The sequence below is a fragment of the Prunus persica genome, chromosome G8 (genome assembly GCF_000346465.2).
Source record: "Prunus persica cultivar Lovell chromosome G8, Prunus_persica_NCBIv2, whole genome shotgun sequence".
Taxonomy (NCBI): domain Eukaryota; kingdom Viridiplantae; phylum Streptophyta; class Magnoliopsida; order Rosales; family Rosaceae; genus Prunus; species Prunus persica.
In genome coordinates this window covers 464,304-477,359 of record NC_034016.1, presented here as the reverse complement: position 1 = coordinate 477,359, position 13,056 = coordinate 464,304, and the positions used below count along the sequence as shown (strand labels likewise).

At 36.7% G+C, this 13,056-nt stretch overlaps 2 protein-coding genes across 3 annotated transcripts; one reads left to right on the top strand and one right to left on the bottom strand.

The window, feature by feature from the left end:
• Window positions 4,880-7,407, top strand: LOC18768088 (endoglucanase 9). Its single transcript, XM_007199741.2, has 5 exons — window positions 4,880-5,182; window positions 5,593-6,096; window positions 6,199-6,348; window positions 6,429-6,704; window positions 6,801-7,407. Exons 1-5 carry the CDS (start codon window positions 4,961-4,963, stop codon window positions 7,131-7,133), a joined length of 1,485 nt encoding a protein of 494 aa, XP_007199803.1. The 5' UTR covers window positions 4,880-4,960; the 3' UTR covers window positions 7,134-7,407.
• Window positions 10,643-12,823, bottom strand: LOC18768441 (splicing factor 3B subunit 4). 2 transcript variants are annotated; one of them, XM_007201810.2, is made up of 4 exons: window positions 12,611-12,823; window positions 11,917-12,128; window positions 11,430-11,604; window positions 10,643-11,297 (listed from the first exon to the last, which is right to left on the bottom strand). In XM_007201810.2, the coding sequence occupies exons 1-4, from the start codon at window positions 12,642-12,644 to the stop codon at window positions 11,128-11,130; spliced, it is 591 nt and encodes a 196-aa protein (XP_007201872.1). In that variant the 5' UTR covers window positions 12,645-12,823; the 3' UTR covers window positions 10,643-11,127. The 2 variants fall into 2 exon arrangements, with proteins under 2 accessions (XP_007201872.1, XP_020425838.1); XM_020570249.1 differs by having other exon boundaries at window positions 11,917-12,002; window positions 12,611-12,787.

Genomic DNA, 13,056 nt, shown 5'->3' with positions numbered 1-13,056 from the left:
TTCCTTTCTATTGAAACTACCCCTTCAAAAGTCCAATAAAAATTAGTAAAATACATTTGAAAAAGAGGAGTACTTAGTCCTAAAGCAAAGGAATAAACTAACAAATATTCCAAACGAAAGCAACACACATGTCAATGTCATGCATTTTCCAATCATCTCAACTCAAATCAAATATTACAATAAATAAAAGAAAAACAAAATCAAGTAATTGGAGTCGATTTGTTTAGCGGCATCCAAGGGCTGAATGGCGGAAGGGCGTCATCAGCGCCTCCACTTTTCAGTGATGAAATTGACAAAAGAGAAACATGGAAATGGAATATGGGGAATTTCAATAAAGTGGGCTTTATTTTTGCACTCTTTTTTGGTTTTGGTTATGGCTTTCCCTTTCCTGCCTAATTAATTACACATGACCCAAAATCAAGGACTTGCTTTCCCCATTGACGAGGCATTTGTACTCGATGGTCGGGACCATCAACAAGCATTGTGCAAGAGCTAGTTGTTAAAATATAAAAATTATGAGAGAATATTTGTTTGTGAGAATTTTTTATATTTTGTTTTATTTATTGTCGTTCTCACTTGGTATCAGAGCTAGGTTTTCTTGTGACATGTACTTGCGTTCTTCTTGAAATTAAAGTACTCTCCTCTCCTCTTCTTCAAGGGGGGGAGGGGGAGTGAAAAAAAATATGTTTATCTTTCTTATAGAGATATTGCCTCTTTTTTGATTCCGACGACCCATTCCCTTCAAGGGGAGAGGAGGATTGAAGAGAAGTTATATCTATGTGAATGAGCTAAAGTTGATATGAAAGAATTTGTCGTTGTCGTTATCTGATGTTGTTGCTATTATCGTCGTTGACGTTTCCTTTGCTTGCTTCGCTTTCAGTTGATGCGGTCATTATCGTTGCTATTGATGTGGTCCTGCCCTTTGCCTTTATTTGCCCTTACTTTGCTTTTGCCTTGACTTACCCTATTTTTAGGAAACCTTGCCTTTGCCGTGCTCACAGGGTTTTTGTGTTCAACCTTATCTATTGTTGTGCTCACAGGGTATCTGTATTATGTCTTACCTACTGTTATGCTTGCAGGGTTTCTGTGTTCTGTTTTATCTATTGCCGTACTCACATGATATCAGAGCGGATTGATTGATTGAAATTGAATTGGGCCTCTACTCTTATCCAATATGTGGTGTTCACATGTTGGGTTTCAATGTTTACCCCTACTCTTTATCCAATATGTGGTGCTCACGTGTTAGGCTTAAATGATTGAATTCGTTGTGGACTTGGCTCCATGTGTGGCCCACTATGTGGTAGTCACACGTGAGGGGGCGTGTTAAAGAATATGAGTCCCACATTGAAAACTTGACTAAATAAAATACAAAATATATTGAATAGTTCTACTACTAATAATACTAAGGTCTTTTGTGATAAAACCCTACACCTAATGGGCGTTGTAGGTAGTTAAGTTAGGGACAATATCGGTGTTGTTAGTAGTGAACCGCTGACCCGTCTCTTTGAATTTAACACTAATAACTCAGATTTTTACTTGTATTTCAGTGAGTTTATTGTTTTTGACTCATTTAAATCATAAAAGGTTTCTATGACAAATGGTATATGAATTTTATAAAAATCAATTCTCAACAATCTCATATGCTCTCTATTTACAATTTCACATTGTGATTTCATTAAGGAGAACAAATGATCTTACTGAATAAAAGACATGAGATTATTTGTCTCATCGGTAAGTATGTTGTATTTTGATGAAATGCGATGACAGATACCAACATTGATTGATTTAAAAGTTTAAAATTAATTAGAGACCATTCCTGTTGGAAACCACGTTATAAAACATGCACTAGTGTTAATATCTAACTTGGATAAAAACCACACCAACGTGATGTGACACTCAACAAATTTTCAGACACGACAGTCAAAACGAATCTATCTATAATTCATGGGCATTGGCCAGAAGAAAGAGGCGCCAATGCATGCCATGCATGATAATTATGCTTAAGAATTTAATCATAACTAATGTTGGTAAAGTGGTAGTTGGGAGCGTTGATGATGGGATAGGATAGGAATTCCTTTGCTGCATTTACATTTATGCTTTCGAAAATCCGGAATATACAAATTCAGTAATCCATACTTTAATGGGCCAACGGCGGGAAGGTTTACCATCCCAAAATAAGGAAATTAAAAAGGCTCAAATCAAAAGGTTAACATGCGGAGTGAATTGTGGGTCAAGGTAGCCTACTTAAAAAACACCCTAAATATGTAAGGGATCTATTAGTGTAGTGATTTAGAGTAAATGCTCCTTTCATGAGAGGTCTTGAGTTCGAATCCTAATATCCGTATAACGTGAGTGAGTTTAGTATGTTATTATCTATTTCAATAAAAAAGATCTTTTAAAAAAAAAACCCTAAATATTAATTTTTTCAATAAAAATAAAGATAAGATATATAGGTATAAATTTTTGTACCTATTTTTTTTCAACAAAAACATAGATAAGATATATAGGTACAATGTTTGTACCTATTGTACTGATTATCTCCTTCAAGAGTTGAACTCAATTCCTCACTCTTTTCCCTTATTATATATATTCGACTCTTATTATCATTGTTTTTAAAGAATATAGGTGATAGTCTAAACTACAAGGAGAGAGAGGTTTCACAAACACACACACACACAACCAAAATACCATGAGGATTTTAACTAAAACCACTGATCCGCAAATCAATGCATTTTTCCACTAAGCTTGACCTTGTAGGCCCTATTACGAAATTTTGATATTGTCATGAGATGTAACATATGCATGCATATGCCACCTATAATTATGAAATCACCATGATAATAACTTCATGTTCAAACTTAGAAAGAGAAAAAGGCGAGTAGCCTAATCCATCATATTAGCATGGCAGGCAGTCCAATTGAACATCGATAAATTAAGGTGTATAGTGGAGTTTGTTTTCTTGGGTGGAGGAAAAAGAAAGAAAACAAAAAGAAGCTTGTGATTCCGTAAGAGGTTCAAGATTAATCTCAAGTTCAAAAATTATTTTAAAAACTAACTACAGTTTAATGGTATTGTAGTCAAACAGCATGGAAGAAACACGTCAAAGGATTATTCACATATGAGTGAGCAGGCAACTTCAAGCAATTGTCGGTTCTTCCTTTCAGACACACCATTTTATTGGGGTGGGGGGTTAAAATGAGTTGTCGTTTGGTAAATAATACCTTGAGCATGGAAGAAACACATCAAAGTATTATTCACATATTCTCCTCCAGTATCATTCCGGAATACTTTGACCTTAGTATGAAATTGAGCAGAGACCATACTACAAAGCTTTAGAAGTACGGAAACAACATCATTTTTAGTTTTAAGAAAGAAAACTCAAGTGAGCTGGGTACAATTATCAATAAATGTAACGAACCAACGGAATCCATTCGAAGTAATGCGAGCCGGACCCCACACATTAGAATGTACTAAATCAAAAAGTTTTGCAGTTTTACTGTCACTTAATGGAAAAACAGTGCGATGACTCTTGGCCAAAATACATGTCTCACACTTAAAATTGGACTCATCACAAAAGTGGGATAAAGATGGAAACATACGCTTAAGGTAGCCAAACGACGGATGTCCTAAGCGACGATGCCATAACCCAATTTGTTGTTTGTCTTTGACACTACAACTTTGAACAATATTAACGACACGATCACGAACTGATGAAATAGGCAATATGAAATATAACCCCTATATCCGTTTACCATGCCCAATCATCTCGCGAGTCTTGAGATTTTGGAAAGAATAATGTGTAGGATAAAAAGTAGCAGAAGCATTAAGTGTATCAAGTAATTGACCAACAGATAACAAGTTACAACGGATATTAGAAACTAGTAACGTATGTAATAATGACATAGTGGGAGTGAAATAGATTGTGTTCTCACCAATAATTAGAGAGGGCAAGCCATTAACACTAGTTTTGTATGGGTCACAGGTTTTACTAGACAACTCATCAAACAATTTAGCATTGTAAGTCATATGATCAATAGCACCAGTGTCAATTATCCAAGTATTGGAGCCAGTACCTGTGATCGAGTTAGAAACACATAAGTTTGCACCAGCAACATCACCAACATTTGAATTACCACCCATAATTGCAGCGGAAACACAACAGATTACGACATAGTACACAACAGAACACAACAGAGGCACACCACACAACATGGCAGAGGCACAAATACGGCAAATGCACGAATCCGGGAATGACACGAATACAGTAGAGGCACAAACATGAAAACACAACACACAATCCTAATAGGGCACACATGGCAGAGGTAGAAACGAAATATAGAGCTAAAACACGGGTGGACACAACACACAGGTCATCAGAAAGTAGGCTTTGATAACAAGTCAAACAATATGGGGTAAAATATTATCTGATATATTTCCATTCTCCAAAAGGAAGTATTTATAAAACAAATATGTAAACCCTAGTAGGATTATATAAGCAAACAAATAAAATCCTAATTACATAAAATTTGTAAAAAAGGAAAGAAATAAATTCCTAATAGAATAGGAAATAAATCTCCTAATCAAACTATGGATCTCGCCAACAATTTTTTTTTCTTCACAATGTTGAAACTCTAAATTCCTCGCCCCTGTTTACAAAAAAACAGAACGAAAAAAAGGAAAAAAGAAAAGAAAAGTAAGCCAGTTCAACTGGAATTAATTCTCCATGAGCTGCCTTTTTATCCTTCAATTTCCTAAATTAAAGAGAGAGAAAAAAACAAAAAGAAAACTAACTAGAAGAATGAAGCAAGAACAAAAGCCAGAATTTGCGGTATGGTGGGTGACTGGCCTTCCCTGCCCCTATTTAAAGGCATCTCACAGGACACAAAGCCATGAACTAATTGAAATTCACACATTGCTTTATTGGTGCTTAATTTTCTAAATTTAGGACAATTAAGTAGCAATGGCAATGAGAAGCAGGGGAGCACTTTTAAGCCTTTTGATTTTCTTCTCTGCCTTTGTCTTGAACACTGTCCAAGTCCAAGGCAATCCAAACTACAGAGATGCCCTTGCAAAGTCCATACTCTTCTTTCAGGGACAGAGGTCAGGGAGGCTCCCCTCCGGCGCCACCCAACAAATCACCTGGAGGTCCAATTCCGGGCTTTCTGATGGTCTTCAGGCACATGTAATATATATAAGCTACTTACTTCCTGCATCTCATCATTTTTAATTTATTTTTCTTTATTAAGTTCATTATACATACTTAATTTCTGAGTTATTTATGAATGCATTAGCTCTCATGCAAACCCATTTGCACTGCAAACAATGTGGTCTCTGTAATCCATTCTTGCTCATTTTCTTATTAAGTTTTGGAGGGAGAGGGTGTGATGCTACCGCCGCCACCGGTAAGAAATCCAAGCGTGGTCAAAAGTTGGGAGGAGGTCAAAATGATTTCTTAAAAGGAATGGAAATAAATAAATAAATAAAAAGAGTTGGTTTGGGTCCTTCTGCATCTCTGTTTGTATATTTTTACTGGCATGAACCTTCATCTCATGTTTTTACCTGCATGAAATAACTTTTGTTTCAATTTTGCAGGTGGACTTAACTGGAGGATACCATGATGCTGGAGACAATGTCAAATTTAACTTCCCAATGGCCTTCACCACCACAATGCTATCATGGGGCACACTTGAATATGGCAAGCGCATGGGCCCCCAATTATCAGATAGCAGGGCTGCAATCCGATGGGCCACAGACTACCTTTTAAAGTGCGCTCGAGCCACTCCTGGCAGGCTCTACGTTGGAGTTGGTGACCCCAACGTAGACCACAAGTGTTGGGAGAGGCCCGAAGACATGGATACAGTCCGAACCGTGTATTCAGTCTCACAAAGCAATCCGGGCTCGGATGTTGCTGGAGAGACGGCCGCTGCATTAGCGGCTGCTTCTATGGTTTTTCGGAAGGTTGACCCAAAATATTCCAAGTTGCTGCTGAGCACGGCCAAGGAAGTGATGCAATTTGCGATGCGGTACCAAGGTTCTTACAGTGATTCCCTTGGATCTGCAGTCTGCCCATTTTATTGCTCATATTCTGGATATAAGGTATATTGTTGCTAATAATTTCTACATGTATCAATTTTAAGAAGGGAAGTGGAAAATATAAATGTTAACGACTGAGCTCTCCAATTTGGTACAAAATTTCAGGATGAGCTACTGTGGGGAGCTGCATGGCTTTTTAGAGCAACAAATGATGTTTATTACTTCAATTTTCTGAAATCCTTGGGAGCTAGTGATTCAACAGACATCTTCAGCTGGGACAACAAATTTGCTGGTGCTTATGTCCTATTATCAAGGGTAAATTTGCAGGCCTATATCCTTTTTCTTTTTCATTAATTATAAATTTATTCAATATTGGAGTCTGGTTTACTTTTCAGAGGGCATTGTTGAGCAACGACAACAACTTTGAGCCATTTAAACAAGAAGCTGAGCAATTTATGTGCCGGATTTTTCCAAACTCACCCTCTTCAAGTACACAATATACACAAGGAGGGCTCATGTACAAGCTGCCTGGAAGTAACCTCCAATATGTAACCTCAATAACATTCTTGCTTACTACCTACTCAAAGTACATGGCTGCTAGAAAGCAAACATTTAACTGCGGCAGCCTCATTGTCACTCCGAGAGCCTTAAGAGTCCTGGCCAAACAGCAGGTATATCACTTAATTCGAATCTATACCACTTCACAGTCTGACAACATAAGTATATGTTTATAATTTATAGATGACTGATTTGAATTGAAATTTTAGGTGGACTACATATTAGGGGTAAACCCTCTGAAGATGTCGTACATGGTAGGGTATGGGCCCTATTTTCCGAAGAGAATTCACCACAGAGGATCTTCATTGCCTTCAAAGGCAAGCCACCCACAGAACATGGGTTGTGATGGTGGTTTCCAACCATTCTTCTATTCTGCAAACCCAAACCCTAACATATTGGTTGGAGCCATTGTGGGAGGTCCAAATCAGAATGATGGGTTCCCAGATGACCGCAGCGACTATAGTCATTCAGAACCTGCAACCTACATAAATGGTGCTATTGTTGGACCCTTGGCATACTTTGCCGGTGGCTACAAAAGTTGATTGGATTAGAGACACCTCAAAACTCAGATAGGAGTGGGTTATATTGTAGATAATTATCTCTCATTATCCCAACCATAAAATGGATGGGATATTTATTTTCTCTGTGTTTTCTTCTTTTTTAGTATGATTTGGTAAGTAGATGACTGTAGGCTCACAAGGAGCGGGTTATGAGTCAAAAATGAAAGCTTTTGGATTTTCATGTGTGGTCCAAGAGTTAGAATTACAAGGTTGCACAATGCATATGAAAGACAGGGAAGATCACATCACGCTACCACTTTCAAGAGACTATTTCAAATTTTAGAAAGAAGGAAAATGGTTGTAAAATGAGTCCAATATTTTGTTCGAGCTCAGTTCATTTCTCTGTAAATTGAGCTCGAAGCAGCCGAAAACGAGTCAAACTCTAACTCTAACTGTATCGAGCCGTTTGACAAACCTTACAAATCACAGGCAAATAAGTACCTGAGTATGAATTTCAATAGTGAAGGAAAGTATTTATCTTTTCTAAACAAACAAGTACTAAACCCTGAAACAACCATATCCAACATAGCTAATACAAACCCCGAAACCCCAAACTATATAAACATATCACCTTCCTCTTGTGTACAGCCATAAGCTTCATGGGTCCTTCAAACAAGATACCGGAACCCGAATCTGATGCTGTTATCCTTCTCTAACTCCCGATCAAACTCGCTGCGGCAATATGTCCACCTCTTTACGCCCAATACTCCCTCTGCCACTCTTTAGGATTGCCATCCTCGCCACCATAGGGTACGAGTTTATTAGGACGATATAGTTTTGATTAGTCAGTTAGGAAGATAGATTATGGATGCCCTCTCTCGCAGCCCATACATTGTACAATTTGTAATTGTCCAGAATTGATTCATAGAAACATGTTCCATTTCTTACCTATGCTAGGTTGTGCATTTCCCTTGCTAGTTGAAACTTGTGGGATTTGGGAAAAGGATACCAATCCACAATTAAATCATCGTTTTTCCCTCTCCCCCATATTGACGGGGCATCTTAATGTTTTATCAACTTCTTTATTGACGGGTCAGATTAACCAAAAGGATGAATTGGATCTCTTGGGAGGATGAAGACCAGTTCTTTTAGTTTTTAGATTCTTTGTTTTCCAAGTAACATAAGAAACCCATCACGGAGAACCTGCACCACATCAAGTTCAATATAACATACATGTTCAGTACTTACTTTCCCTGTCATGCGCATAACCACAAACAAAGTACTTTTAAGGCATCCACAAAATTTCTGCTTTTAATTTTCAACTTCTGTTCAAGGGTTTGAAGAAACATATGAAAGAGAGAAATATGAGGTGAATCATCTTTTTCTTTATTGGCTGTGAATATGAAGAAATACTAGCCCACAGCAAATAAACCGAACAAAAATACTTCTTCAACTTTTCAAAATCCAAAGCTTGCAACAGACCAATGGAACAAAACTATTTGGGATCACTGAATTGACAAAGAAATTGTCGATGTTTTGGTTTAGGGAAATTTTGAGAGACACTTCATGTCGTGTTCCTCCCACGCGTAGGATGAGTGACATACATTGTCCAGTTAAGAAATACCATGTGTTATACAATCTATAAATTAAAGCTAAAAACTTATAACACGTGATATCTTTCAACTCATGGATACCCTGCCACTTGACATGATCTTATTTCTACTAACAGATTTCCATAAATACCAAAATAAAAAGAAAACATTGTCACAGTCTCAGTAGTTACCCTGCCTCATCATGTGCTGATCACATAACCATTTATATGAGAGGAGCATTGTATGTGAAAATATATTTCTCCTAGTACGAGGTAAACGTGCACACATTATACAAGTGCAGAAGACATGCTTCTCTACCATTCTACTTAATCATATCCTGATAAAGAAGAAATTCATGCGCACAACTAGTACACTGAGAAACTAAAGAAACATTCGATCAATCTTCCAGTACAAATCAGATTTGGTGTGCACATGCAAAACCTTAATACCAAATCATATCTTGATAAAGAAGAAATGCATGTGCACACCAAATCAGATTTTTACTGCATGCAATCGCTTGATCAATCTTCAATGAGCACAAGAGAGCACCACCATTGCATTTGTATACACCAACAAACCACATATCTAGACGACATTATTAACATGTGGGAATTGATTATTATCACATCTGTTAATATACCACTAATACACATATCACCTGTCACACAATGTGGTCAGGTAATGTGGTCCCAAAAGTTGGTCTATTTAGCAGTACTCGAAGGGAAGAAGTCATTTCTATATTTGAATGAGCATGAAATTCATATTCATACAATAAAAACCCAAGAAAATCTCAATCAAAGCTCCGCCTGAAGAAGCCAAAAGTTTAAAAAATAAATAGACCAACCAAAGTAAGACAGTCCACTAAAGGAAAATAAAACAGGAAAGGGCACATGTGATGCTCCTTTCATATTCAATGAGCAATGCTGATAAAGTGTATGTAGTCTTGATCGAAGAAATATAGAACTATATTACAAGACTAACACAATTAATTAAAAATGAGATTGCATTAAGTTAAACATTCAATGTAACAAATGAAATGACAGTATATCTTAAAACATAAATAAACCCTAAATAGGGTAATATCAAACACAGTCTAGACTTGATCACAAATGACCAAATCAAACCACCATGATCCAAACAAAAGTTTGACCAATGCAATTAACATTACAACGTTCTACCCCCATTATTTCAACACCTCTTCTCTCTTTATCCTTTAATAAACGAACCCAAAGTTCGACTGTTTTTAACTTAAAAATCTACCTCTCGACTCTTGGGACTGTCCCCTTTGACATACATATGTAACAACACACATAGAGCATGTATTAGAGCCTGGATTTTCTATTGTACATTGTTTTAGACTTTATGTAATTATTGTTTCCAATAACAATGTAGCTTATATATAAGATAAAAAACGAATCCTATTTAACCAGGAAGCCCCTTCTAGACCTAGAGGCTTGGTGTTTCACTAATTACATCATTTAAAAAATAGAGCTTCTCATAACCAATAACCTAAAGACCCACTACCACAACAGCATCAAGGAGCTTACAATGCAGCCCACTCAAAATAGTGGAGCAACTTTTAACCAAAATGCTGCCTCCATACTAGCCTCCATATTAGACCATATTAATAGTCAAAATAATGACAATGGAAATTCAACTCCTCTAAGTCATACATATCACTTTACGCTTCTTGAAGAATAAACCATTTCAACTTGGACTTAGGTAGTGGATGGAGAATGCTAAGTTCAAACTGACAACTTGTAACTACTTTGCATAGCACAAAACTAATCTCATTGAGTTGTTACACAGCTATGGAGAAAATATAAACGAACAAAAGAACACAATATGGGATCACTGCATACACATATTGGGCATACATGCATATATATATATATATATATATATATATATATAGAGAGAGAGAGAGAGAGAGAGAGAGAGAGAGAGAGAGAGCATATATAAGCACAACAAATAAAGTGTACCAGTCTCATGATTTCAATGGAACTCCATCAAGCTTTGCTTTAAATGTCCACAATTACATACAATAAATCAGAACAAAAATGAAAAACATTAAAATTATGATAAAAAAAAGATATAATGATTCCAAATGGAGTACATAAATAAACAATCATAAGATAAACTTGTTTCTTTGAATTCCAAAGTTCAGCCTCTTGAGAGAAGCATCTTACTGTTAATTAATCAAACTACATTAACTACATGAACAAAACTACAACTAGTCAAATCTAAACACAGGAAGCACAACAAATATACATACCTGGGTACACCTATGAATGGACATACTAGCAATACAAACTAGCTTACTCAAATGGAGAATCTTCCACTACCCACTAAATACTCACACCAGTAATACACTTAAGTTGCTAATTTACCAGAAAGATTAGCCATGGAAAAGGTCTGACACCTAATCACCTTCATATTAAATTCTAGTAAGAGGGATAGGAGATTGGGTTGCTCATATCATGGCGGCGTGACCTAGAGCGACTAATGGTATCCAAAGTTGCCCCAATAACTCTTCGACTATATTCGTAATTGTTGCCATTGTTAGGTAATCCATACCCATTAGATTGTTTATTTACACCAGGGGGAGTGGGCACTGAATAAAAAAAAGCATGTTTCAGCAAGTATGAAAAAAAAAGAAGCCAATATGATGGCATGTTGAGTTTTAAAAAAAATTAAAACACTGAAATCAAGCAAATGAAACAAAAGAAAAGAACAAACATATCACCTGGGGGATAGTTTAGTGGAAAGTCTGAAATTCTGGGTGTTGATAAACCAATGGAATTCGGAGATATTTCCATACTGTTAATTGGTGATGGAGCAGACCTCAGTTTGTGAGGAAAACTAGATGCGGATGCGACCGTGGAAGGAGTATTATGTGAAGGCTTGTCTCGCCCAGAAATCTGTGAGCCAAAAAAATGAATCAATGTCAAGGGTCTCACTTAGAACAGTAATAGCCTACAGAGAAAAAGTTCCAAATGCTGGTCTGTCACCAATCACAGAAAGGCAACCCGCATAACATGAGCTAACATCACTGTCATTGGGTTATAACAGCAAGAATATAAATCATCAGGTGAAATGACAGAATTCTCACTATTCCAGAATATTAATGAAGAGTCTCACAGTATCTATAAATGTTAAAGGGCCCAAACCCAGGCCAAACAAATAGAAGACCATTTGGGGAGAGGCAAACAAGTGGAATGCAAAAAAATTACCGCAAACTTCAGTGTCCGATTGTAGAGAGTCACAAGACCAGAGAAGAGCCTAACAGCATACTCAGCAATGTCCTCAGATTCATACTCTGCAAAAGCATAACCTTTAGGTCTGTCGGTTTCCTTGTCCCGAGGAATGTGTAGGTCTACTAACCTCCCCGCCTGAATTAGAATATCATACAAAACTCTCTCACTCACTCGCTCGTCCAAATTACCTGTTAAAAATAAATGTCATATAATCATGCCAGAATAAATAATAAACTTAGATATGACAGACATAAGTAATAGAAAAAAAATAAATAAATGAAGATAGAAGCAGAGGGGCAAAGTACATGTTACCATTTATTAGATTAGTTTTATTAATCATTACCATTTATTCTGAAAATTAATTCTTCATCATAGATATAACAATATAATTCCCTACAATACAAGAGACATTCAGCAGAAACACTTTTCACACTAAATTTTGAATCTTGAAATTTTCATTGGCACCCAGAAGCACAAACTTATCCACACACACACATTTTTATATATAAACAAAATGAAAATAATATATGAAAACCAATTCCTAAGAGGAAAAGAAAAAAAACCAGCTTCCATCAAACAAGCATGGAAAAGAATTAATTTTTTAAAATGATGTTTTCGAGTTACTGACTTTAAGGGGAACTGCTACTGGAGAAAGGAGCAGTGTACTGACCTATGTAAACACTGGATTTTGAGTGCGTGGACATGGTGGGTTGAACTTCCTTAGCAGTTAGATCGGAGGCGGAACCCTAGCTCGAAAGGACGTAGTAAAAGACAGACAAAAACGACCCTTGTACTTTGTCTGAAGAGAGAAGGCGAAATGTTGATCTTGAAATCTTACAACGAAGGAGGAGCGTCGTTTGATTTATTTATACTGTTTACTAGTATTCCTTTTTAAAGGCTGTAATGAATAATACAACGACACGTCTTCTTTCCCTCTCCTCCCCGGGAAAGGAAAGGGAGGAAAAAAAAAATTTAGCAATATTTTTATTTCTTTGGATACATAGGAGAGGGCCCAAGGCCCAAGGCCCAAGAATAGAAAACTAAGCAGGGAAGGATAAACCCTCTACCAACTAGACATGGGAAATATAGTACCTAATTTTGCTTCTTTTTTTCCTT